At 42.6% G+C, this 27519-nt stretch overlaps 3 protein-coding genes across 4 annotated transcripts; 2 read left to right on the forward strand and 1 right to left on the reverse strand.

Moving 5' to 3' along the window:
• Positions 1 to 21: 21 nt before the first annotated feature.
• Positions 22 to 2794, forward strand: fbxo45 (F-box protein 45). The gene is made up of 3 exons (XM_047568710.1): positions 22 to 533; positions 1332 to 1688; positions 1780 to 2794. The coding sequence occupies exons 1-3, from the start codon at positions 207 to 209 to the stop codon at positions 1963 to 1965; spliced, it is 870 nt and encodes a 289-aa protein (XP_047424666.1). The 5' UTR covers positions 22 to 206; the 3' UTR covers positions 1966 to 2794.
• A 3521-nt stretch (positions 2795 to 6315) lies between these two features.
• Positions 6316 to 12216, forward strand: nrros (negative regulator of reactive oxygen species). Of its 2 annotated transcripts, none has more exons than XM_047568849.1 (3): positions 6316 to 6873; positions 8097 to 8211; positions 9703 to 12216. In XM_047568849.1, exons 2-3 carry the CDS (start codon positions 8110 to 8112, stop codon positions 11656 to 11658), a joined length of 2058 nt encoding a protein of 685 aa, XP_047424805.1. In that variant the 5' UTR covers positions 6316 to 6873; positions 8097 to 8109; the 3' UTR covers positions 11659 to 12216. The 2 variants fall into 2 exon arrangements, with proteins under 2 accessions (XP_047424805.1, XP_047424803.1); XM_047568847.1 differs by having other exon boundaries at positions 6318 to 6873; positions 8094 to 8211.
• A 3872-nt stretch (positions 12217 to 16088) lies between these two features.
• sh3glb1a (SH3-domain GRB2-like endophilin B1a) lies at positions 16089 to 26272 on the reverse strand. The gene is made up of 9 exons (XM_047568076.1): positions 26035 to 26272; positions 25488 to 25629; positions 24310 to 24438; positions 23782 to 23915; positions 22932 to 23024; positions 19507 to 19596; positions 19270 to 19370; positions 17774 to 18008; positions 16089 to 17243 (listed from the first exon to the last, which is right to left on the reverse strand). The coding sequence occupies exons 1-9, from the start codon at positions 26095 to 26097 to the stop codon at positions 17136 to 17138; spliced, it is 1095 nt and encodes a 364-aa protein (XP_047424032.1). The 5' UTR covers positions 26098 to 26272; the 3' UTR covers positions 16089 to 17135.
• Between the last annotated feature and the right edge of the window lie 1247 nt (positions 26273 to 27519).

Genomic DNA, 27519 nt, shown 5'->3' on the forward strand with positions numbered 1-27519 from the left:
TTTGTGCCCTTTCAGGACCTTGACGCATCGCTTCCATTCAGCCATTGAAGTGGGAAGAGTAGGGTCCATTCTGTTGTGGTTTTACTGCGACCTATGCGCGGATTTATAGCTAAAATGTTGTTGTCTAACTTATACTAGGAATCATTCTACGGTGGAAGGTGAAGCTATTGGCTCGGCTGGTGTCGTCGGTGAAGAGCAGGGGCATAATGTCTGGAGCGGCCGGTGGGGGAGGAGGCTCCTCCTGTTCGGGCGCAGCAGCGGCAGTCAGTTGCAGCTCCGCCGGCTCTCCGTACGCTGCCGCAGCCGCTGGAGGCGCAGGGGTGGCCGGTAGGCTGCCGGCGCGGGTCCTCGAGCACATCTTCTCCTACCTGGAGCTGTCCGACCTGATGCGATGTGCGTTGGTCTGCTGGCACTGGAACAATATCCTGGCGGATGAAAACAGCGAGGTGTGGCGCAGCCTCTGCACCAGGGCTCTGAGCGACGAGGCTTTGCGTTCTGACATCCTGTGTAACCTGCCCACCTACAAGGGGAAAGTAGGTTTACCACTTCTATATATATAGAAATATATATGTGTGTATATGTGTGTGTGTGTGTTAACTGGGTTTGTGATCAGTGACGAACTACGTTCAGGAATCTGCCCTTTTAGTGACCCCTTTGCTTTGCAATCACGGTTGCATGAGCTGACAAGGCGTTCTTCATCACGAATCCATAAAATACATCACTGTGTGACAGAAGACTCCAGGGCTTCCTCAGCCAGTCTTTTAAAAAGATGGTGTTGTTTTGAATGAGAAAAGTATTCCAGATTAGAGAAGGTCAGATCAGCTATTGTTTTGTTATGTAGTGAAGCTCTGTGTTACCATTGGAGACTGTCTATGCCTTCATTGTTTATTAATGTGTTTGAATGCATCACGTAGAGGGGAACAGCAAGGCTCAGGAGAAGTTAAATCAAAATTTTGAAAACAATTGTTGTGCTGGAATATTGCAGTCATGGAGTCCTCTTTTAAACTAACTTAGAGGTTCACACTTTGATCAACATTATATAGGCCAGAGGCTTCTTTAAAATCCAGTTTAAGATTTTGAATGTAACTTCACTGCTCAGTATCTTCTCAATATGAGTTCCATCCCATCAGAATGTGAGGACATTTATGAATTCATATTAAACTACATAGTATTTTGCAAACAACACACAGCACAAGTTTCAGCCTCACAGCCCACGTTGGCGGTACAGTCTGCCCTCCAACGCCACGTCTCACCTCGGTAATGCCAGAATCCATATCCCTACCCATACTTGTATTAAAAATAACTGATCAATACGTTGTTCTCCTCTACAGCTCAAGTCCTACCAACACGCTCTGAGCTCTCACGACTGCTCCCGCAACGTTTACGTGAAGAAGAACGGCTTCACCCTGCACCGCAATCCCATTGCCCAGAGTACGGACGGCGCGCGGGGCAAAATCGGCTTTTCGGAAGGGCGGCACGCCTGGGAGATCTGGTGGGAAGGCCCTCTCGGCACCGTGGCCGTGATAGGAATTGCCACAAAGAGAGCGGCGATGCAGTGCCAAGGCTACGTGGCCCTGCTGGGCAGCGACGACCAGAGCTGGGGTTGGAACCTGGTCGACAACAACCTGCTTCACAACGGGGAGGTCAATGGAAATTTCCCACAGTGTAACAATGCACCCAAATATCAGGTAGGAGCTGGAGTCACATAAACACGCATCATGTCTTTTTTCTTTAAACCCTTTTGTTGTTGCACTACAATGCGATTGTGCTTCTCCACAGATCGGAGAGAGAATACGAGTGATTCTAGACATGGATGACAAGACGTTAGCCTTCGAGAGGGGTTTTGAGTTTCTCGGAGTAGCTTTTCGCGGACTGCCCAAAGCTTGCCTCTTCCCTGCCGTCTCCGCGGTTTACGGCAACACTGAGGTGACCATGGTGTACCTGGGGAAACCTCTGGATGGCTAGAAGCAAGACAACCCGTGCCACCTTTACAAGTGCAGGGCTTCCTCCCGTCAACAGACTGCTGACCCTGTTTGTTGTGCCATGTCGAGGTCTGAGCGGTCTTGTCTCTTCCAAATAACTTTATTCACGTCAACAAAGAGAGGTGCCCGCATTTCTACTACAGCTCAGCACGAGCCCAGAGACAGTTTTTGAACTGGACAGAACACAAGGGTTGAGGAAATGTGTCAGGACTGCCATTTACATGTTTCCGAAACCACAGTGGAGGCATCCACTTTTACACTTGAGCTGCTGGACCGTTTCATTCACAGGACTGGGGGAATCCTTTAATTCAGACTCACACGTGCTGAACATTCACTTGAGATTTTATGTCGGATTGAATGAGGCCAAAAGTACTCTAAACCGTGGCAAATACTCTAAGGTGACATTTTAACAAGTGAAACAGTTGTTATTATCAGTATTTACATGCTTCCGAATCACAGCGGAGGCGAGTCAGTGGTAACACCGCATTGTGGACTAAATATAATCAGTGACTGGATATTAATATTTTAAAGCCAAATCAATGTGACATGATGTTATATATTTTGACGTAGGGTAAACACCGAGGACATGCGGACCACCTGTCCCGCATGTGCATGGACCGAACCATTCCCCCTTCTAAAATACTCATCCAGTGATGGTGGAAACTATACCTGTAACATTATGTTTGTCCTTTTTAATGTGCTACTGTAGTAATACACATTATTTATTTCTTGGTTTTATCGATGGTACTATAGATACTGTATAGTTATAAGGCCTGAAAATAAAGTCTACATGGTGCCACTCTTTGAATAAAGACGGCTCGATGTTTGACAGCACAGATGGCTTTGACACCATCTACAGTACATGTTCCAACCCCAGTGAATGTTTGAATAAAAAATATGATAACAAGGAATTACTTTGCATTTAAAATAAAAATCAGACAGACAGCGATAGGGTCTGGTATTGATGGCAGATAAAGAGCCAAACAAATCAAATGCATGATTTGTTGTCACACCTTTAAACTGGTTATCTGAGCCAAGCGACTGCGTAACTTAATGAGCAGTGGTTCCTCCTGTTTGATTTCCAGCTGTCAGGGAGTATGCTGCATGCCATTTGCATTACTCGCAGTGTTCTTTCGCCTCTGTTCCCATCGAATTAAAGCTGATACAGAGACAGACAAATAGAGTTCAGATGAAATCTGAACCGAAATGACATAAGTTAAAAAATCATTTTGGATAATTTGACAAAAACTAGAGATACATTTTTACTGTTGATCTGTGTATGAAGTAAAAAATGACAAGAAATACATAGCGTCCAAATAACAAGATAGACATGCAACACTAACAGTACTGATTGAGTATTGATTGCTGATTATATACATAAACTACACAAAACATGCAATTCATAGAACCATGAGAAACATGGAAAAAACAGTATAATGAATCTTTCCTTTAGGCAGACCTACACTAGTGAAAACAAATGATGGCAGTCCCATCTTAGCCAGTGGGCTAGGCTAAATAACAAGAAAGTGTTAAATTCAATGCAGCGTAACAGCACCACAAACTACATCCCCCGAAATGATCATATAACCACATATATAACATCAACTGAAACATGAAGGAGCAAGTAGTGCAGGACTGTTTCATCAGAAAGCATTGATTTTATAATGCGTGTTTGTATGGGTTGATCGTAATTCCATGTCCAATGTTCCATGAACATTATATGGCTAAATACTGAGTTAAGTTTTATAGGCAGACAGCATTATGAATCCAGAAATCACCCTGACTGTTTCAGGCTCCTCTTTGCATTTATAATTTAGTGTACAGACATGCCATGACCGTCCACCGGATTAACGGTTATACATTATGGATGGATGTATTAACAGCATATACACACATATAAATTAGGAAAACAATGTAAAAGTCATCGCCACTTTTATCCCAACAGTGAAAAGTTGGTTCAAAATGAGTTTTAAGGTTTAAAAGCAAACACTTAGATAATCAGCTAACACCTGAAACGAACCGAGTGGAGTCTGATTATTGCTATTTAAGTAATTGAGTTTCCAAGGCAACGCATGAGGTTGTTTCTGCCTGAACTGTTGGTGGTGCATCTCAATTACCGTACAACAAAATTGTACACAGCAACAGGAAAAGGCCTCAGAAATAAAGCCCGGTATGTCACAAAAACAGGAAAGGTACATCAGCAGACACCAACTGAAAATTGCATCAGGACGTATCCTCAAAGACCAAAAGAAGTGTGTCCTCGAGATAGGGCGTTTTAATCTTCATGGTAGAAATGTAGGCTTGTCTTTACTAATTTCTTTACTCTCTGTTAATAATTTATAAAGGTGAAGAGTAGAACAGTGACTCAGGATAAAAGGAACATCTATCTATCTGGCTGTGCAGTATTAGTCAGTCTGTGCCTTTCACTGCTCCATCAGTCAAACCTATGTATGTGTAACAGCTGCTAAACTAACAGTAATTATAACTCAGCTTGACTTGATTCACATATTTCAGTGTAAAAACATCAAAGAATAAAAATGAAAAATACGCCAACTTATGTGTAAAATAAGAAACAAAATCCTCTATACATCTATTTACTATCTATAAAGCCTGACATAAAAGGCATAGCCCAATTCTGTCTTTCACATTCAGCCAACTACCTTTCAACATATTACAATATATTCAACACTAACTTGCAGAATTCACAGGCAGCAGACCACGTGTATATGAAAATTATGTGACGTAGAAATATTCAAGATGTATCACACTGGGCTAGATGGTAACATATGTGTGAAAAGTTGGTTCATCGAGAGTTCATTGGATAGTTTAGGGTAGTTACTGCTAAACAAGGCATTTTTGTGAACGTGACTTAACTGAATCCAAACATGTTCACTCAATGTTGTCGTTGGCATTTTACAGATGAGCATCTGCTGTTACTGCCTTCCTTTTCTCTTCTATTCGTCCTCAGACGACCTTTAATGAACCAGGCAACATCCAGCTCTTGCCTGTGGTATTTGTAAAACGCCGCTTTGCTTAATTTTTAAACATTGGATTCAGATGTCAGACACACGACTGTCTCAGGAGGCCTCAGGGTCGGAAAGCAGTTCAAGACGCCTTGTTTCCACAAGAGGGCAGCGGTCGTTCCGTGCACGTTATGCAAATGCTTTCTACACCGCAGAAGGGCCTGGTCATGTGCAGTTAAGAATCTCAAGAGGATTGAGGATTTCCTCCTTTTAGCTTTAAATCAAGAATCAAGCAGGTTTTTCCCTTTTTTTGACCTACTGTATCTGTTCCCTTTTAAACAGTAGCTTAAAATATACTGAAACAAACGGTGCGGTGCTACCTATTTATAAATCAGATGAACGCGACCATTTTAAAAGACACGAGACTCTTCAATATTCAAGTGCTTATGTTGGTAGCTGAGGCTGAAGTCAAGCTGAAACTGCCAACAACCCCCACCCCCCACTCATGGGACTTTATGACACTACCTCTGCTCTCAGAAATAGAATGCAAATGTCAATACAGTGTCATGTCTTAATATGGCCTCCACAAACGAAACAGAGCAGGGTGTCCAAAATTCACACTTTAGCCACTCATGTTCACAAGGGTGTACGAGTCCAGCGTGAGAGCTGCCCTCCCCCTAATCTGATTAGAACGCGAGATGAGAGAAATAACGTCGCCTGCAGGCCTATAATTGCCGGTGAGTAAGGCTACTGAAGCTAAGTAAGTTGAGTAAGCTAAGTTCTAGTTGACTGACAAGTATGAAGCATTTTATTAGTATGAAGGCACATTTGCATTTAAAAAGTCAAAAATACTAAGTTGATCTTTAAATTCCTTCATATACGCAGTGTGCGGGAACTAAAAGCGCCCCGTGGAAGTTATGTTGCTATTCACATTCAGGGCTAATAAACTAACCACGATGCGTGTGTGCTATATTCAAACACCCAAAAAGGCAGGTTCTTGTCAAAGCATTTAAAGCCTGCATATTTACATTTTGCCCTTGCTAGCCGTGCTCGTGCATGGGTGCATGAGACCAAAATGCTTCGCAAGTCTTGTTGCCACCAGAGTCAGAAGTGAGAGCTAGAGATGTCCTGTTTGAAAACAGGAAGGAACCCCTGACCAATCGACTCTCCACGGGCGGCACCATCACTTCCTGATTCCCAATTCCCCATTCTTGCACCCATGGTGGACTACAAAGGAGATGCAAGTTAACGACTGCAGTTTAGCAGAACAATAAATACAAAGTGACCTGAAGTTGCATTTAGCATTCGCATTCTACACATCCTTTGCGTCAGATCATTGGGGCCCTCAAGCGTCGTGACCTTACGGGACTTCGACACGGTGTAGATTGCGTGTGTACAATATGTGTTTTGACTGTTGCAGTGACAGGTCGAAAATCAGGCAGGAAGGGTGTGTGTGTTCAGCGGTTTCCTTTCTAGTAGGTTGGCTGATCAGAACGAGCGGAGGGTGTGAAGGGTGTGTTCTCGCAGGGTTTTTGTGGTAGCAGTTGCGCTACCCGTTGCCTACTCGACAACACTGCCGCTGAGGCGTTGTGAGAAGAAAAAAAAATTTAGAGAGAGAGGAGCTTCTTGTGCACTGCTGGCTGAGAGCTGTTGAGCCTGCACTCGCCTTCCTGTGGCCCCGGCTTGAGAACCTCATTCTGATTGCAGCTTGTCCATGTGACTCAGTTTCCGTTGCCTGCCTTCTTCCGTGAATAGTAAAAAAAAAAAAAAAAAAAAGAAGCATCAGTGCCTCAGCGCCTCAGCCAGAGCGGAGGAAAGCAGCTGAACTTCACACACATGAGTACGCACTCTGCAACGGCAAGTCAACCAGCGATATGGTCAGGGGATCAACCGTCAGTGGCTTGGGAAATCCACACCTAACCACCAGTGTAAGTTAACGCACTGTGCACTAGTTTGGTAGAGCAGCGACACAGAGACACTCAGCTAAAAGAGGCAAACTGCACTGACTAAATTAAGAATGCTTAAGTTGAACACGTTCGGCCGTTGGTTGCGTTTCAGGGAGACGCTGCTGTGATCGCCTCGCTTTGAGTACATTGTGAATCCTGCCACAGCTTTGCTTCTTGCAAAACCAAATGTCAACATAAATGTTCACGGCATTTAGGCATCCAGTGGTGTACATCTGTGCAGTCCGTCCGCAATATAACTGTAGACCTTAGATTGAAAGAGATGTTTTTTTCATGTTATGACTATACACTGAATGCATGGTTTTATCCAAAAAGTGGCTGCGTCATGTCTAGTGAGTATTCTGCAACAATAATAATAATGATCTACTCTTTCTCAGAATACAGTTTGGGAATTGTGTATTGTACATGAGAGCGTAGTTACTTAATGTAAGTTGTGCAAGGATACAGCGTTCGTAAAAAAAAGAGAGGTGGAATATTACAACGGAAAACAAAGAAAGATGAAAAATTGAAAGGAAAGGTTGATGCGTTTTAAGGATTCCTCCAGCTAAACAACTAACAAGGCAACGCAAAAGGGAAACACAAGGCCTCCGTGTTTAGTGTGTGTGTCACGCGGTGGGGTTGGAGTGAAATCTGGGAAATTTTGAGCAAACTGTAAATATGCTGTCTCAGGATAAAATATAATATCATTTACAAGCAGCTGAAACAACTTCCATGTCCACATGTTAAAGGCTGAGACAGGCGACACGGTGCAGACATGAACAACGTAAAGATTTATGCACTGTGGAGTGATGTTTTAGTCGTCAGTGCTACAGGGAGGTTTTAAATGTGAGTAAATCGTATCAGTATCGCCTTTTGGGTTACAATGACCTAGATGACCGCCATCGTATCAGTAAAACCTACAGTATACGTGACTCACAGTCCGAGCGGTGTTGAAACAGATTCACTCGGGGGAGTAGAAATCTATTTTCCCAACTTTCTGTGCAAGTTTCAGATATTGATATATTTCCATTTTAATTGGGTGGTACCAGACTGGTCAGCACGTACAAATTATCAGAACTACCGTTTCCACTCCAACAAGAGTGGAGCCAGTGCACGTACTCATCGATTAGAAGCTCATTGCTCCGTTAACAAGTCAACTACACTTTTACTCTCTGGCCCTCATCCCTCTATACTTCTTTTTTCAGCAGTAAGGATGATAAAATGTCAGTCCACGGGCTCACTCCCATCCTGCTCTGCTTGTTGCCTGTGTGGAGAATCCTGACGCCAGTCTCAAGTCATCCACAGCACGGCCCGTGCTTGGTGGTAAGATATCTGTTTTCCTTATTTTATTTGGCCCTAACATGAACCGATAGAGTCTGAGAAGGAGAGATAGAAGTGTACAGTAAATCTCACGTCAAAGAATGTGTATGACTTTTAAATAATGTGAAATATCCCCATGGAGGATAAATTTACTGTGATGCTGCATTCAGGGTAGATCAGATGTTCTTAATAAACAGTCTTATCTTAGTAATGCTGATGTGAACATCCTGTGTGAAATTACTTATTTTTTGAAGGTAATTTGTTTTGACGCAGGATGATAAACATGTGAAAGTTTCAAGTCTCCCGAGAATAAGAGATTTCTATCTCAAAGGACCTTCAGGTTAAGTAAAGGTTAAATAGGTAAATGTTAAATATAAATGTTTTTTTCCCCCCCGCTTTTTCCAGTTCATAAAGCTAAAAAAAAAAAAGAAAAGGAAAAAAAATCTCTTGTTGAAAGCTGTACACACCTATAACACATTCATGGTGAATTTAGATTTTGATAAAATGTAAATTATTGCTACAAAAAAGAAAAAAGATGGAATTAAACCTCAATTTACACCTTTTCAGATATGATATTTCCAGTTTATTAAAATTAAAACACCTTAAGTTCTTTGCTGTCTTTAACTTGTATACCTCTGTGCTCGTAAGTGCGAATAAGTGTGTGTGAGACACATTTTGAGATGGCCCGCAAGCTAAATTGCAGTGCAAGTGGAAAACTGATGGTGCTACTTATAAGTGCTGAAATTTTAGTTATTTATGGTGAGGTCAATGAGACTATGAGGCTACAGTTTCCAGAGAACTTCTCTGTGAGACAATAGAGAGCAAAGCAGAGCTTTGAGCTAAGGACTAACAGGAAAAGGCCAAAACGGTCACAGTGACAATGCTAACATCCAAATGAATAGCAGGTAATTAGGTAATTCTTCTAAATTACATTTCCAAACAAAACACAAAGTAATTTAAGAAGCTAATAGGAATGCATTTAGTATTTACTGAAAAACCAAAAGACTGAATGCTAAATAGTGACATAAGTGTCAAATTGAAATCGATACCCTGTTCTGGTGTCAAAGATAAACCAGGGAATCACCAAAGTAGTTCCAGTTCATTCTCTAGAGAGTTTGAACACCGGTTGCAAATGTTAGCAATTCATTGAGTGGTGATGTATTTCAGACCGACCTCGCCACGCGTGAAGCCAACCTGCTAGTATGCTTAAAAAGTAGAAACCTGAATGTATTTGCATTAATATGGTAGGAATAAACAGTCCTTCTCAAAGGGAAGTTGACTGATACTGTGCAAATGAACGAAGGAGTCATTTCAGCCATGTGATATTAGTTCCTGAACTTGGTCGAAAAAACATAAAATAAGGAAAATGCACGTATTGATTTTACTGTGAATGAGGATGGCCATTTAGTTCAAATCTTCAGTTATCATTTAGTGATACTAAAAGGCCACAAACAAGCACAAACTTAAAAGTAACTACTTTCAATTTCTCTGCAGATACAAAGAACGGCTCAATGCAACAATGCCAAGCTCTCGTCTGTGCCTGCGAGTCTGCCAGACAACATCGAGGAACTTCAGCTTGACAACAATCACATCCAAACACTACAGGACACCTCTCTTCTTCGTTACCCCTCACTAAAGACACTGGGCTTAGCTTGTAATGGTTTGGAAAAACTAGAATTAAACACTTTCCAGGACTCAAAACTCTTAGAAAACCTCAATCTAGCAAATAACTATCTTAATATTAGTTACCAAGAAAGTAGCCTTGCATTAAAAAAACTACCTAGTCTCAGAGCTCTAGATCTTTCGGAGAACATGCTTGATGATGAAATGGTTGCAGTTCTTCTTCGAAATTTAACTTTCTTGGAGTACCTCAATCTTTCCGGAAACTTCTTACGGAGACTGGATGAGACCTCATTCAGCGATCTCTACCACCTCAAAGAACTGGACCTGCAACGAAACATGATGTTTGAGATTGACGGCGCCTTCGACAGCAATCCCAAGCTCCAGCGGCTCAACTTGGCTTTCAACTATCTGCCCTGCCTGACTGACTTCCACATGGCCCAGCTGGTGGTCCTCAACGTCAGCCACAACATGATCGAGTGGTTCATCTCAAGGCAAGACCTCAATGACACTTTCCAGTTAGAGACGCTCGATCTTTCGGACAACAGACTCCTCTTCTTTCCTTTCCTGCCCACTCAAAGCCATTTAAAGAACCTCTACCTGTCTCACAACACGGTCAGATTCTATGAGCATCTGGCCGACAAAGATGTGTTCCCAAACTCAACCTCAACGGTTGAGTTCTACAACATAAAGTATGTGAAAAATGTGACTGCTGCGTTGTGGGACGACAGTCTTCACGGTGACGTCTCCTCTCTTGAGATTTTAGATCTGAGGGTGAACCAGGTGACGTACTTCCCTCACGGATTTGTCCAGAAAATGCCTTCTCTCACCAGACTTCAGATGTGCATGAACTGCCTGGAAACCTTAAATCTAACGAGAGAGCGGTTCTCTGACAGCTTGTACGAGCTGGACGTCAGCGACAACAGACTGAGCGATATTATAGCAGACGAAGACACACTGTCCACACTTGGGAATTTGACATACGTGAACCTGAGCCTGAATGGTCTACAGTGGCTACCTGGGGGATTATTTTCCTCCCTGCCAAGCGTCCGGTCAGTGGACCTCAGCTACAACAACATAGACATTTGCATTTCTGAGGAAGCTGAGATCAGAACGGACACTATGTCAAATTGTGTGGATTGGAAAAACCTTGCATCCCTGAGGCAGCTTTACCTTAAGGGATGCAACCTTGCAAGTATTCCAGTCTCTGCATTCGATGGGCTGACGCTGACCCATTTGGAACTTTCTGACAACCCTGGACTCATCGCTCACAAATCAATACAAAGTCTGAGCAAAACATTACAGCATCTAGGTTTAGGAAACACTCTCATAGAAGACTTTGACTTCTCCTATTTCCAAAGTTTGAAGTTTTTAAACATTTCAAGGAACTCTCTCGCCCACATTCCCCCTTCTCTTCTAGACCTTGACCTGAAAACCCTCGACCTGAGGGACAACAGACTGTCCACTATTCCCTCAGGTCAGGCGAATGCATTAGCCCCAAAACTTCATACTGTTTTCCTCGCTGGAAATCCGTTCAACTGCTGCCAAACAGAATGGTTCAGGACGTTCAAAACAATAGAGACGCTCGACATGGTGGGACAATCAGACATCGAATGTAAGGACCTCTCACAATTGATACACAGGATGGAGCACCCCCAGTCAATTTTGTGTGACGAACGCGGTGAAGAATCTATATTCTGGTACATCCTGCTCATATTACCCATCTGTCTCACGTGTATGGGAATTTCTATCATCGGTTTTCTCATGTTCAAGCCCAAAATGCTACAAAAATCGATAAAAAAGAAGTGTTTGAAACCTACATCCTATTGATACTTTATAAACCCTAAACACAACTAACTTCTGTACAGTATATTATTGAGAAATATTGGAAATAAACTCAACTGATTTCAAGTGTCTATAAACAAAGAGGTACAGTATTCTGTTTTGCACGCTGCCGTGTATCGTTCTGTGAAGTGCGGTTTCAAAACCAGGCCCTAATCCTGATACCTTGATGTAAAAATGTGGCCGCGTTCTTGTGGGACTCGGTGTGTGCGAGTGTACGTGTGTGTGTGTGTGTGTGTGTGTGTGTGTGTGTGTGTGTGTGTGTGTGTTGAGATATGCAGAAGTAGTGTGATGCAAGCTGTTGCTATAAGCAGCAGAGGAAACATGAAATTTCCTGTTTTGCTAAGATGTGCAGCAACTGCCCAGTTCTGTATCTCACAGAGTACGGTTTTGAGGTTTCCTTCCCATAAGTGACACTGACATGCATCATTCACACAAAATTCCAGTGTGTTGCTACTTAAGAGAGTTGATTCCAGGCTAATCTACTGTGCCGTGTACATCGTATCAATGTAATAATAAATTTACGTTTGCAAAGATCACAATAAACATTGCATGTATTTGTCAAACAAAGGACGGCATCAGTGTCGTATAGCAGATAAAGGAACAGCAACGCATTGCTCTGCCTTTGTGTGTCACGCGTGCAGTTGCTCAGGAGTTGGGAGGCAGGTAGATCATGCAGAGTGCTAGAGGCCTAACCAGAAAGTAACCAAAATACCGCTGTGGTGATGCTCAGGGTCATGGTGGTTGGAACATAAAAAGAGAAACCAGAGTGACGCCTAGTCAGAGCCTTGAAACATCATTATTTTTTTTTTTACTTTCATGCAAAAACTGCAAAACAACTCGACACCGCTCACCTACTGGGCAAAGAGAATTTGTTTCTAGGCTTGAAAAATTGGTTAAATTTAAAAAAAGAAAAGAAAAAGAAAATGTTAAAAGCTGGTAAGTGAGGTCAACTCAGGTCAGCAGGCTTTTAGTTCAAGTGTTATTAATCTATAAATAAGAAGTGTGAATAATGACACATCTGGATTCAGTTTGATTGGCGTCTCGAAATAAGTCTTCCGAGAAACAAAACTATAGGTGTGAAATAAGGTTGTCAGTTGCTATCAGGAAATTAGCAGCTGCTGATATGAAAAGTAAAGATATCGGGTTAAGAAGAAGAAGGACAAATTGCTTGTTCAGGTCTGATAAAATGGTGAGAGCCTGATGGCACTGGGAAGGAAGTTGTTGCCAAAAACAAAACAAAAAAAAACAAAAATTTGCGGAAGGTACTTTGCCACTGGTCACAGCGTGTTGACCAACAGCAATTTTATTTGATTAGTCAGCGATATTAAAATAGAAGTAGAAACACAGCTTTATAAAATGGGGTAAAAGGCATCCACACACACACACGCACACACACACACACACACACGCACACAAAAGAAATACCGAAATAACTTAGCAGGAACATTAACATGGCGTGAGTGCAGTTAACTGATCTCGTACCACGTACATGAAATCAAGTTAGCAACATGCGCGTCTTGTACTGCAATCCTACCGTACGCAACTCGATTTGTGTTTGCAAAAAACCCTGTGGTTATAGGGTCCGTACTCGAGGTAAGTTACCAAACATACACCACAAAGGTAAGCAAGTGTGGCTGAGTGAAAATGATCCCTGTGTATGTGTGTTTATTTGTCTTTCACATAGCGGTCACAGTTTCACACAGAGAGATGCAAATGCAAATGGAGAAGTGAAATTAGGCCTGGAGTGGTCAAATATGATTCATTTGGCTTGTCTCCTGACAGCAGGTGTGCACTGCGGTACATCTAAGTCCAGATGAAGTTCACCTGGACACGCCCCACCAGAAGCGGTTACGTGTGCTGTACATGTGAAGGTAAATGTCTCTCGGACGGCAATGAAGAGGTGGCAGATTCGCACAATTCTGGTGTTTGGGTTAGTTATAAACTGTGAGCCATGTTGTATCACCTTGAGTGAACAGGTGAAGTGAGGTTTGCAGAAAACATATGCAAGTGGAAGTTAAAACCATGTGACTGTGCAGGAAAGGAGGGACAGGACAACAATGAGTCTACCAGGCGTTGTGAGGCTATATAAAGGTACAGTAGGGCTTTGAACTAAGTGCTAACATGCTCACAGTTTATCCTCAGGTGGACATGAATGCTTGTGCCAAATTCTGCTGTAGTTTACACATAATTGCTAAAATATTCCACTCAGTGCCACAGATGTCAGCCTCACACTAATATACAAAACAAGCAGTCATTAAGTTAAGTAAGGTTAGGTTTAGGGCTAGGGCTAGGGCTAGGGCTAGGGACAGGGCTAGGGCTAGGGTTAGGGTTAGTCCTCTGTGGATTATGAGAATATGTTTTTTTAAGTCCTTTTTATTCCAGTCCATGTAATAGAAGCTAACATATTTGATGGATTATTACAAAACTTGAACTGCTTGGTGACAAGAGTGCGTGATTCGTCCTCTGGGGGACCCAAATGTTTCTACTCAATACATCTATTTGTCAGTTTGTTGGCCAAACAGCTAACAAACATACAGCCCTCTGAGCGTCTTTGAGAAACTGATAATTTTGTGGCTATCTGCATCTGTGTATACGGGCCTTTTCAGCAAACATATCAGATAAGTATCCAGGCTTCATTTTCTCACACTCTTGTCCCTGGTGAAAATGAAAAAAAAAAGAAAAAGAAAAAAAACTTGATGTATCTGCACCTTAAACATTTCGCCCTCGAAGCATAGCTGGTTTTCGCATCCTCTGCAGTAGAGACATGAAAGCCTTGCTCGCGAGGGCTGAAGGGACTGAAGTGGCAGATGTCATGAAGTGTTTATCTGCGCAACATCTGAAAGAAAGTTAGGTCTAATGAAAGAGGAAGTTCTTTTTCACATGCATGCTATCACTCACGTCAAATCATTGGCCAAGTCTGACTTAATATATCTGGGTGGGGTTATTTTTGTGAAAGATTAGATATGTGGCAATTTCGGGAACCCAGGATCATGTACGATGTTTTTTTTTGTTTTTGTTTTTTTGTCTTTCCTAGGACCAGTGTTCATCTGGTCAGTATCAGCGTGTCATGATGCTTTAGTTTGGTGTCAGTTGTTCCAAGGAACCTAAATCTGACACGCGTTAAAATAAAACTTTTTATTCGCCTCACATTATGCTCAGGAAGTCACTGGGTGTCACGGGTTACTAAGGTCAGTGCCTACGGAGTTTCATCAATGGTCGCATGTTGGAAAATGAAAATATTGTTCCAGGTATTGTAATGTGACGTACAGGGGACTTGTTAGTCAAGTGGAGTTTTGCAAAACTTCACTTCCTCTTAACCCTTCCTGCTTGTATGACAGGCAAGGATGAGGTTCTTTGTGCTGGACTTGCTGCTCAAACAGGAAGGGCTTTGTACAGACGTTACTATAGAAGTTATCATAAAAATCTAATGCGTCTAAACTGTAGGTTTTAGAGGCTCGTTTTATAGCGCCACAGAGGAGTTGTGAAGACAAGTACAGTGAGCAACAGTTTAGTTTTTTGCAGTTCAGGATGTCTTGGGTAACCCTTTAAATCATCTCAAAATGAAGAAATTCAACTGGATCAGCAACGTGACTGACTTCCTGGGGATTCTGCTCCACAGCTGCTAGCGCAGCAGAAGCTCCACTGAGGGCTGTGGAAGCTAGTGGGGTGAAAGGGTTGGGATAGGGCCCAAAATAACACCAGGGCAGACCTTTTATTTTATTTTTTATTGGAATGAGTACTATTGCCGCCGTGAACTAAACCGAGAAATGAGTTTGATGTCAAGGAGTCCTAAAAATGATCTGAGCACAACGTAGCATTCTGAGATCTTCTTCTTAGATAGTCTATGTATCAAACAAGATCCAAAGCGTTACAGAGCAGAGCAGACTACAAACACTACATTAGCATTATTACTTGACCTCTAGTACCAGTCACATGACGTCTGTAGCAACAGTTAATCTGTGCCGAATTGAGACAAAGAGCACATTTGAAATCTTGTGCGTTTCACGTCTGGAGCCGTTTTTGGTACCCTTAAGATCTCACTTAGAATTTATGAGACAAAACAATGTCATAGATACGTACTTGCTTGAGCAAGGAGTTTTATTATTATTATTATTTTTAAAAATGTAGTTTTCATTTCCTTTTTTCCCCCGTTACACTATTTTAATTGTTTAACTTGATTTGTACATTCTTTAATATTTTCATTCTACACACATTATTCTTAAAAAAAAAATAAAAAAATTAGCTTTCCCACAGCTCTCATTTAAGACACTATATAGTAATAAGAACATTTCCTTAGTTGTGGCACCAAAAACGCAGCCAGCCACATTTCACGGTTGACTGATCTTGTTGCCTCTCCTGCCCTCTGGTGGTAATCAGTAAGCACGCACGCCCGAAAATCAAAAGGGAAACAGTCATTTTAAAGCATCTTATTGTATATTTATTTTACAACTGTATGCAGTCTTATCAGTTACACATAAAACAAAAAGCAGCGGCGCAATAATATACTTAAATCTCCCAGGATGTAACAAAATGTTTGGAAACATAAATGGCGACGTCATGTTGAAATGCAAGTTCAGGGGGAAACTAATCAGGCACGATAAAGTAAGTTTACCTTAATGGGAAGTCAGTCGACTGAAAACCAGAGAAATAAACACATTTTCTGAAGAATATGCTATTTATTCAATTGATCACAGACAGTATCTGTTGTCTAATGTATATATGTTCAACTGAAATGTGGAAAAGCAGATTTAAAGGGTTTAATACTTAACAAAGAGTCTGCTGGTGTAGCTCCAATAAAACCGTGATATGAAACGTGTTGTTACTTCATAACTGCTTGGCTTATCTCACACGGCTTTGCTCAACAATCTCAAGGCACTGACATAGCGTTGAACTCGCTGTCCAGAAAGGCTCTGTGTGAATGGACTTACGCTACTGTTAAAAAGGAAGCACCAATAACAGCTACCACATTTTAAGATCATCAATAATAAAATAAGATATAAAAATTATCAGCATCAATCTCCACTTCAAATTGAAGTGCAGGTTTCTTTTTTTATGAAATTCTTAGAAAATCAGTACTTGAATTATTAATGAGGGGGACAGAATAAAAAAAAAAAACACTTTAAAAGCATGTCGGTCTTTGTCTGAGATATACAAGTCGTAAACAAAATCAATTTTTTGGGAGATGTTCTGGCGCACGTTTCAGGTCGCATGGCATCAAACACAAAAGCGTGGAAGCAGGTTTTTAGAAAATGTACTGCAAACAAATGAGGGGAATGGGTCCGTTGGCTTTCCCTTCACTCGGGTTTATTCGCTCCAGCTCGAGTCTGCTACAGGTGAGACTCCTCCTCTGTCTTCTTCTTCTTCTTACAAATAAAACTCACTCTAAAACGGCTGAATGGAGGGGAAAGTCAGGACACGGTATAAATATGAGATCACAGCTCGTTGCGGAGGGCTGGAGGGTCTCAGTTGAGCAGCTCCAGGTAGGTGATCGGCACTTTGCCCTTCTGGCTGCCCCGCTCGCCCATCAGCCAGTCTGAGTCCATGCCTGGGACGCTGCTGACTGTGATCACCTGGAGGGACAGCCAAGAGCATTTACTGGGTTAAATCTTCCAGGTCAAATCCTATTATCAACATTCCTCAACTGTGGCATTAAGTAAATCACAGTAAATCCCGCTATTATAGAAGACAGCGCAGATCACGCGGTTGCAGTACAGGGCTGGAGAAGTTTCCCTGAATGTAAGCAGTTGAGAGAAATGAGGTAATGCTGGATCATTGTTAATCAACCGCAAGCTTGTAATGGACCGTTTAGGGCTTTTCCAGGAAAGGGAGGGGCTTATTTTCCGCTGAGGCGACTGTAAAGGAACTGCCTCAGCCCTGCTACAGGGGATCATGTCGTTAAAACTGGATGGTCAAACAGTAGAGGAACATTTACATTCAGACTTAAGACTGTTCATCTGTATTTTAGAAAAACTGGAGAAGAATAAAAGGCAATTATCAGACACACCGGTCCACGAATTAACAAGGAAATGATCGCATCTCTCTTGATGGCTTTTCTCAAAAGTGGTAAAACGCAAAAGAACGATGATTATTTGAAGCTCACCTCATCGGCCAGGAGGGAGAGTTCGCTGCTGCTGGCGGCGTCGTAGTCGTAGAGGACCCGGGCCTTGCGGCTGCCGTTGGAGCTTCGCAGTTCGTTGAAGCCGCCCGAAGCCGCAGAGCCGCCGCGGCCGGCGGACACGCTGGGCAGGGAGGCAGACACCGGTATGGTGGGCACCGAGATGCTGGCCCCGCCCGACACCGATGACTGGTTGTTGTTGGAAAAGGACGAGGGGAAACTGGCGGAGCATATAGAAATAATAAATGATATAGTAACGTCCCTGAAACGCAGACGGAAACAGCTGTGATTGGTCCAGATTGTGTTGGATTGTCTCGCCTTGGCCCCTAGACACCGCTCTCTGAGGTGTCTTCTCTCTTTTCCCTGTTGTGGTTTCAGTGAAAGTAACTGCTCATCCACATTTATCGACTTCAGCTCCAACACGAGCCGCTCGGTTCCCGTCACCACGTTTCAAGAAAAACTCAACACCGCCGGCCAGACACACCAGCGCACAAGTGTAAATATTTTCACCGGCGCAGCCCCCCGTGGCGTTGACTGCTAGATTGTGGTGCAAACCCAGCGACGCCTGCAGCTGTTTTGCAGTGCAATTTGAGTGTTATGTATCTTTCCCCATTCTTAGGTGAGAACTCTGTGCAGCCATATGTGAACTTGCTCTTCTGATTTTATCTCACAAAAGGATGATAAGAACGTCACTTGTTGTTCTAGAAGTGACTAAAATCTGCCAAATAAGAACAAACTGCAATGACTTGATGCTCCCTGCAATAACAACACACACTAATAATGAAATACAGGCTGTTTGTGGACAGTTCTAATGTGCACAGATGCATATTATGTTCCTTTAAAGCTACAGTATGAAACCATACCCATTTTTTTTTTTAAAACTATCAGGAAAATCTGTCAGATTATGTAGCACGTGGCTGAATAGACATTTTTTATATATTTTTTTAAATTTTCACCCACAAGTTGAATTGATTAAAATACACAGTAACATGAATGCAACATATTTTAGTTAAGGGATAAATGGAGGCAGAAACTGTTATCGTCCTTTCAGCTCTTCACTCATACAGGAGCTGCCTCAGCAGCTACTGTTCCACACTAGACCTGTCAGTCTAAACCTCCTGCACACAGTAGGCCCCGCCCCCATCACTGCTGAGCCACGCTGTTTATTTCACATGTTTCCGGCAGTAGCACGGCCACACTACATGTTTGAAATTAAAAAAATGAATATCTGAAGCTGTGTATTATTTGAATAGCTTCATACTGAATGCAAAATGATAATTATGTACATTTATAAATAGCACTAGGTTGAGTTTAATATAGAACACGTATAGTAGGTAGTAGGGTCTCTACTTAATCTATCATCAGTTTGGGATCCTTGGCCTGAAACACACTGAAGACCTCTGATGTAGTGTGATACCAGTGTGACAGTTGTGTGCAGCCACTCTTGACTAAAGAAGTGAGAGCTAACAGTGGTGTCTCACCTGCCAAGCTGCTTCTGGAGATCCACCATGTACTGGTAACACTGTGCGTAGTAAGTAGTCTGGGCCTCCACAAAGTCATTCAAGCAGCGCAGGTGGTGTGCCTAGCAACGCACGAAGACACGGGCCATCAGTCTCTCAGATTGGAACAGACCGTCTGAATTACTTACAGCCAGAAAAGTTGACTAAAAACTACGGATGTTATTTGTTGTTGTTACTCAGTCGGGTGGGGCTACATACATGGGTGCTGCTGACGCCTTCCAGCAGCAGTCTGGTGATCTCTGCCTGCCGGTCGAACTCGCTCTGGGTCATCTTCAGCTCCTGCTCTGCCTGAGGAGGAGGAAACACGAAATTCTGTTAATGTGGGAGAATAACGTCGGCGCAGAGAAAATGTTCTGTGTGACCGCAACAAGAAAAACAACAACAAGAAACGCATACCTGCAATTAAGAGTGTGGTACAGACCAAAAGAAATGTGAAAAGTGAATTTGTTGATATTCTCATTTTTGTTATATAATATTAGATAAGCAGGTGTTGGCACTTCTGACATGACGATAGAATAATTCAATCTTTTCAGTGCTTGAATAGCTTCTTAAAGCTTCCTTCAGCACGGACAATTGACGTTTAATGAAAAGCATTTGTAAGTAGTTAGGTGTAAAAATGGTTAAAATAAACTGAAGATATAAATTCACCATTAGTCAAAGCTAAACGTGCTATTTTTTATGTTGATTCAGCATTTACTTTTCCTTCTCTTGTGTCCACTGTGCTTTGACTAGATGAAACTACAGTTTCCTCATTGTTGGATAAATTAAAGCACAGGTCTTCAACAGGAGGTCCGCGACCCCTAGGGGGTCCAAGGGGGTACTTTGGTTGATTAGACACACACACACACACACACACACACACACACACACACACACACACACACACACATATATCTATATATATTTACCCCTCAAACACACCACTGTTGCACATGTTCTGTGTATTATTTGAATAGCTTAATATTGATAATAATAATGTATTAATATCTCCATCAGTCTGGGAGTTCTTGGCCTGAAAAACATTAAAGACCCCTGAATTAAAGGATCACCTTATAATAAAAATAATATAGTTCAGGCTATAGCTGTGATTTTAACATGTCATGGCTCAGTAATCAAAAAGAAAGACAGATGCAACAAGACACACAGCACTAATGGGAACAGAGACTCAAAATGAAACACAGGGAACAGAACAATCGAACAAGACATTTCTGTCGCGGGGGGAAATGTTTCCTCTTCCTCACACTGAGCCAGATCATTCAGCGTAAGACCTGCGGGAATAATGGCTTGTTGAGACTCGCTGAAAGACTCCAATAAACATGCGCACAATGGCCTCGCTGCCTCGCACACTCCGCAGCCGACATTAAAAGCCGAGGCAAAGTTGCGGAGGAAGCGAAGCCTTGCTTCTCGCGGGACTCGTCCACGGGGATTCGAGCCTTTCCTCGACGTAGCAACAGTATGTGTCACCGGGGAGATGGAGACGGGGATGGTCAGCAGCTGTCGACGCTACTGCCATGGGGTTTGGTGTGTGTGTGTGTGTGTGTGTGTGTGTGTGTGTGTGTGTTCAGTTTTAAAGATGGCTCCAACATTCCACTCACCTCTGTCACTTCCTCCGCTCACATCTGCTGCATGGCGTTTTGAAAACAGTGACACAGTAAGTTAGAGCTACAGCTGCTGCACAGCCGGCTACAACACATCGTTACAATCTGTGTTTGTGTGAGAGCGAAACAGCCCTTTGACAAATCGGCACGACTGCAACAGTTCAGCGCGCAGATTTTTTTTTTCTTTTTTTTTTTTTCCATGCGACCAAACCCTACCCCCGATCTGTGTGACACCGTCTCCATATATGACTGTGACACCGTCGAAGATTAAAGGAGGACTGCTGCTGGTGTAAACCAGAAAACGCTGTTTACATGTCACGTCTTTAGGCGGCAGGCTTTCTCAGATGCTGTTGACAGGACACAAAAGTGTTTGTTGCGATTAAACACGCTCTCAGCGGATACCCACAGGACGCCCCAGCTATTTGGGCGCGCTAAATAAAAAGATTGAATACGTCGAAGGGAACGGCGTAATGGTCCGTTAAAGAGGTGCAAATTAATCTCATCTCCATCGTTTTCTTCCTGGAGTTGTGGAAAATTGTGCTCTGAAGCCACTGAAATTGTGTGGATGCTCTGAAGCTCTGCAGAGATATTACCCGCTTTAAAGACACCGTTTACTGCTTCTGTTTAGCAGTTGTAGACTATCAACAGTTTAATTGAGAACACGTCTAATCTGTTTCCTGAGGGGCACACCCATCACGTCCTGCTCTCAGTACGGGCGGGGGATGCAAAAGGTTGCACCTGAACGCACCGCAAAGATCGAGAAACCAGCTGACACATACTATAGCCGGAGCTGGCAGTAGCAGTCTGTATTTCTCTTTTAATAATGGAAACGAAAAGAGATACAATAAGCTGAGAAGCTGATGAGCTATTCTTTGTTAGCCTGGGATAGCTACACTCAGATCTCATCAGAATGTGTACATAAACAGGTACATAGAGCCTGTCTGAATAATTTGATTTGCCAGGCAGATTTTTGATGGAGCATAATCACATTTCAAATGAGGGGTTCCAGACTAATAAAAAGGTTTGTGGGTGAGGAAGTTCCTCTGGCTTCCACGTTAACCAACCGCTGAACGTATCTCGCCTCAATAAATAATTCTAGGTGATGATGCCATTTTGAAAATATTCGTGTATGTGAATGTTGAGATTAGATATAGATGTAAAGGGAGAAAAGTCTTCTCTGTGCTCCTTGAACTTTTATTTGTTTTATTTACTCATTCCGTTGCTGATGGAGAGGGGTCCGACTAGTGCCAACAGCAAAGGACACAGTGGAAACGCTAGGATCACAAACACTCACCGACGGCCCGACGCCAGAAAATGACTCTCAGCTTGGCTCGTCTTGTACTTAACACACGGTCAACTCAATATTCAGTCTTAAAGACCGTTTAAGACGAGCTGTCAGTTAATATTTTTTATGTGGACAAATTTCGGTCAGCATTATTGAAAAATGAAGTTCGACATATTGCAACATTTCCAGAGCACGAGACACTTCATAAACAAAACTTCATTAATCATTACAGGGCCTCAAGCCCCCACGTCGGCCTCATTCACATAAACTATGGTGTTTCTCCAAACTGTTTAGAACCGTGTCTTATAATGACACAAATGTGGCACAAAGATGAGAACTCGATCTACAAACGCACGCGTTTCAGCAATGGAACGCAACGTTGCACATTTGAATTGTTTCACGGACGTCCACAAAAAAACGGGAGAAAACTGAAAACAACTGACGAGAAAAAGGAACTCTACACTTCCCATAGTTTCTCATGTGACTGTTTGCAAGTCACAGGAGTTAAAATGGTCACAGTAAGTTGTGTAACTTAATGTGGCAATCGTTCCTTGTGTGACTTCATGCGGAGGGACAGCAGGATACGCCCTGATAGCTTTTCTTCCCCCAAAAGGAAGTCGGATAATGATTTCAGAGTAAGCACAATGGTCATTAATCCGAATTACAGAAAAATAAATGACAGTGTAGCGTATAAAGTGATGCCTGTGTGCGTGTGTGTGTGTGTGCGTGTGTGTACTCACTGCAGCTCTAGCTTCAGCCATCCTGGCTTTCTTTACCCTGGTTTTGGCCGCATCCAGATCCAGGCGTTTGACCTGCAGCAGCTTCCGCTCTTTCTGGACACAAATCACAACACAATAAAACCCTCAGAGATGCAATACTTTGTTCTAAACAGCAAATAAACATCAGTTTTTGTCAAGTTTTCACAGTGTGTCTGCACTCCTTACAGGCCTTTCATAGTAAAATGAGAGTGAAACGTGTGATTAAATGTCTTATGCTGCCTAATAATTACAAAGGTACTTTGTGGCAGGTAAGACTTTAATATTTTAGTGTTTCCACACATTAGGCAACACAAATCAGGCTATTACTAACATTTTAACAATTTTCTATGTTGACGTGAGTTTGGACCCTTTCTTTGCCGTCGGATTGGTCTGCAGGCCACCAACCAGGCGGCTCCAACCTTTTGCCGAGGCCTTTCTTCCTATGTTACTGTTGCTAGGTTAGACAAACAATAACAATGTGACATGTGTTACACTGAAAAACATCTAAAAACCAGTAAGCATTCAGCATTGAAACTAAGAAGAATGTACAGTCAACAAGTGTAGATACAGCAGAGGAAATAACAAAAAAAAAATGATGTGGGAACAGACCCTACATTGCTTTTGTTTGTCTAAACTAGCAACACTAACATAGGACATCTGGGCTTGACAGAAGGTAGGAGACCTCCGACTGGTGGCCAGTAATGATTGGGGGCAGTGATCAAAGGTACACTCGTCTACACTCGGCAGCCAAACGTGCTGCGAATTAGTTCCAGAGAAAAGGTCCAAGTCCAGAGAAAAGTGAAAGTGATTCATAGTAGGCGGTTCAAATCACCAGGATGGTTTTGAAGTCACCCTCCAGAAAGTTCCTGAAAGGCGTCAGGAAGTTGATGGCAGCACTTTGGATTAACTCTCGCTCTGCCCCTCCGATCTGCTTCTCCGTCTCGCCGCATTTTATCAGAGCGTTTCCTGTAACGGTCGGAAGTAGGAACAAAAGATCACTCCCAATACAAAAACAGACAGGAGGCTGTTTAACGAGGCAAGCCCTGAATGCTTTAGTCTGAATATCTGTTCTATGTCACTAAAACCTACGGCCACAAGTACGGTAGAACAGGACTAAGATCAGATCATAGTGAAGTTTAAAATCATTACAGAAGTTGTTCCAAAATTGTAGTCAGTTTTAGCTTGCCCAGCAACAAAACAGCCATATAATTTATTGTATGAACTGGGGAGTCTTTGTGGAGTTTATATGAAAAATGTTTTAAGGTGCATTAGCCTCCACAAATAAAATCAAACTTAAATCAAAGTCTAACATCATCAACTGGCACTCTGAGCACGTCAGGCGTCGCAGCACGACACTCACCGTAGGCAGTTCCAGGACCAAACTCATTTCCTGACTCGATCAGGGTCTGGCCCAGCAACTCATGGTTGTTCATACGCGTGGGGGCTTTTTTCTCCAGTTTCTCGTACACGAATTCTTCTAGTCGGACATCTGCAGATGGCAACGGGAAAACTCAATTACAGAGTCATAAGACTACAGTGAGGAAGCCAAACGCAGCAAGCGACCTCAGAATTGGTCAATTAAGCTGCGAACAGCCTGACATTTGTGAATTCAAACGGGAGCTTTCATAACGACCGCTGTTATGGCTGGATGGAGTCACGAATCTGAAACGGATTCGATTTGTTTCATGTTGCAACGTCGCGTGATGGGGTGATCGCAGCTTATCTGTTGTGTGTTTCATGTGACCACAGGAAAAGAATAAATCCACGTCTCAGACTGTTGCACGAGGTTGCACCCACCAGGCGGTCTGTCTGTGTTTGTTGGGCCTATTGCTGCGGTGGTGGTGCTGCAGCGGTGTGGCATCATGGTGTGAAATGAAGAGGGTGCACAGCTGAGCCTACGAACCTCACAGACACCCTGATGTATACCAAACACCAAACATCATCTCAGAGATGTCAGGCCTTTTCTATGCAACCCCCACTAGGCAACACGCACATCTCTCAAATTCAGGCATTCGGAATTCGCCGAGATTCTTCAGTGCAGCATTGTGTACGCTCACTTGCCACGTAATCAGGTACACTAGTGCACTAAATCCCCCTTCATGGGTGTTATAACGTGTAACGTTCGTGTAGAAATGGAATCAGAAAGGGGGCGAGTCCACACCACAACCATTGTGAAGGATGTAGTTTGTGGCGTTGTTGAACTGGACTGAACTAAACGCGAAAGTGTTCCTGCGATTGAAGCCCAGTCTACTGACTACAATGGGATCGCCAAAATAACTGAGACTTGTGGAATAAACAGCTCTCTCAGTTATTTCAAACAAATGTTGTAAACTGCATTCTTTTCACTAGTGTACCTAATGAACTGGCAACTGGATGTAGGTTGGAAAAGCAACACATACAGACACTAATCTAAAGTTCCAGAACCAATAACACAGAACCAGTTGGTTTCTAAATATCTGGTTGCTAAGGTAAATGACCATCACGGTGGAATCAGCGTGGCTGTGTGCTCATCACAAACGAAAAGAAGTAAGATCGTACTCGGGTTAGGTTGTAGTAAGACCTCTGTCTGCTTCATGATCCTGTCCGTCCATAGCTTGGTGTTCTCGGCTCTGACCAGGAGGTTCTCCAGGTGGGCATCCAACTCTGTCTTCTCAGCCTGCCCGAATTTCTCTTCTGTGAACTGACAAAGAAAATACACCGAGGCTTCCGTTACGCTTAGGAAAGTGACACTCGAGATAATTCATAGTTCATGTGGCATGACATATTTGAGGGAAGGTGCCAACTAATAAAGTTCCTGTTGCCAGCATATAGCAGCTGTAGCCTTTTCCTAATGGTTTCCGAGGCCTGCATTGATGGATGTGTTGAACAACACTACAACTACAGTGTCGAGAAGAGATTCATACATGCCGCTTAACTACACTGTACAGTGTAACAACAGCTAACTTAGTGGGATGTGAGGCATATTATCCGGTGATAACAGGATACTTGGCTACAAAATAGCAGCCGCGGAAACGGTAACTGTTTAGCTACGGAGCTAACGCTGCTAACGTTAGTTAGCAACAGTTTCCACGACGGTTGAACTTACTTGTACCGCGCGGCTCAGGAAAGTACCGGCGTCTGCCGCTAACCGCTTAACGTTAAAATCCATGGCACGGCGGTAAATATAAACACTTGGCCCTACAACTAGCTTGTCTCGCACTCAGACTTCCATCCCCACAGAAAATGTCATTGAAGCAACTTTTTTTCTTTTTTTTTTTTTTTTGTCAGAGTTCCACCCAGCTGTTGATCTAGACAAAGATAGTACGCTGACAAGATAAACCTCCTCCAAACCGTTCTCTGGCAGCTGCAGGGACGTATTGCGCATGCGTACAGGAACACCACGGCAGGACACCACGGCGACGGCAGCGGACGGCGGAAAAATAAATGTCATTGAACGTGAGAGAAGGCTTTAATCGCCGTGAGATGAACTGTATAATTTGAAACAAAATAGAGTGTAGAAGCAAGCGTAATTATCTCTAAAACTTCCCTGTATATTTAACCCTGACAGCACAGGTAAAGCTAACATGGTGGTTAGATGCGAATTTCTCTCTTGATCAGCGTTCTTCTCTTTGTCTCAAATTCTCCGTTGTTGCATTCACGTCACACGGAAATATCGTAATCATATTGCATATAATGCGGATAAAGACGTTATAAAAACGAGCGAGAAAAACAAATCGGCCATTTTAAGATAGTATTTGTTTAAGAAACAAGTCTTTCTTCTGCTTCTTCTACTCATATTCAACAATTTATGCAAATATACAAATAATTCTCACTGTAATCATACACACAAGCCTTCAACTTGTGTATTACAATTGTTTAAATAATATGTATCAACTCTTTTCTAACCAATTAGTATATTATTCCTATTCAAGTACAGTAAGACCATGTCTTATGAGAGTGAAATTCCTTGTATATGTGTGTGCATACATAGACAAATATAAACTATTGTACTTCTGCCAACCATAAATTTCTTTTATAAACACACGTTTTGCTTTTGTGGAGTTTTTGATTTCTGTTTATTGGCAACTTTTTTTTTTTTTTTTTTTTTAATTGAGTACTTTACAGAGTGGAGACATTTTATGATATTTATTCTCCATAACATTAAGTTGTTTAACATCCAGAATCTTACAATTCTCATTAGAAACAACTTTTTCAGCACCATGAGGAAGAGACGGGCTCATCTGTCCCTGTAAAATTCTGCAATTAATTTTATTTGCCCCCTCTGGCTGGACTCCAGAGTTTGCAATCCTGAAAATGCCTCTTGTCTGTGTGTGAGTGTGTGTATAGACCCCATCCTCAACACAATATGTTTTTCAGGCCCTCTCCTCTTTCTTAGAACTGGTCTTGGGGAAGTAGAATTTGGCAGATTTTGGGGGGAAAAAAATAGAAAAACGCCCTTCAGGTCTGGATGTAATTATGCCTGAGCGAGCCTGCTACCTGCTGTGTGGGAGGAAGTAAGGCAGAGGGAGAAATCAGATGACTTCCCCTTCATAGGCTTCCAACGCACCGTCAGCCACCACCTCTACACTCA

This window comes from Mugil cephalus, chromosome 18 (genome assembly GCF_022458985.1).
Source record: "Mugil cephalus isolate CIBA_MC_2020 chromosome 18, CIBA_Mcephalus_1.1, whole genome shotgun sequence".
In the NCBI taxonomy this organism is placed as follows: domain Eukaryota; kingdom Metazoa; phylum Chordata; class Actinopteri; order Mugiliformes; family Mugilidae; genus Mugil; species Mugil cephalus.

Coding starts and splice junctions, on each gene's coding strand:
- fbxo45 (XM_047568710.1), top strand. CDS start 207: ATGTCTGGAGCGGCCGGTGGGGGAGGAGGCTCCTCCTGTTCGGGCGCA. Junction 534..1,331: donor TGCCCACCTACAAGGGGAAA/GTAGGTTTACCA, acceptor TCTCCTCTACAG/CTCAAGTCCTACCAACACGC. Junction 1,689..1,779: donor ACAATGCACCCAAATATCAG/GTAGGAGCTGGA, acceptor GCTTCTCCACAG/ATCGGAGAGAGAATACGAGT.
- nrros (XM_047568849.1), top strand. CDS start 8,110: ATGTCAGTCCACGGGCTCACTCCCATCCTGCTCTGCTTGTTGCCTGTG. Junction 8,212..9,702: donor AGCACGGCCCGTGCTTGGTG/GTAAGATATCTG, acceptor ATTTCTCTGCAG/ATACAAAGAACGGCTCAATG.
- sh3glb1a (XM_047568076.1), bottom strand. CDS start 26,097: ATGGATTTTAACGTTAAGCGGTTAGCGGCAGACGCCGGTACTTTCCTG. Junction 24,439..25,487: donor CTTACTACAACCTAACCCGA/GTACGATCTTAC, acceptor TGCCATCTGCAG/ATGTCCGACTAGAAGAATTC. Junction 23,025..23,781: donor GTGACTTCAAAACCATCCTG/GTGATTTGAACC, acceptor ATTTGTGTCCAG/AAAGAGCGGAAGCTGCTGCA.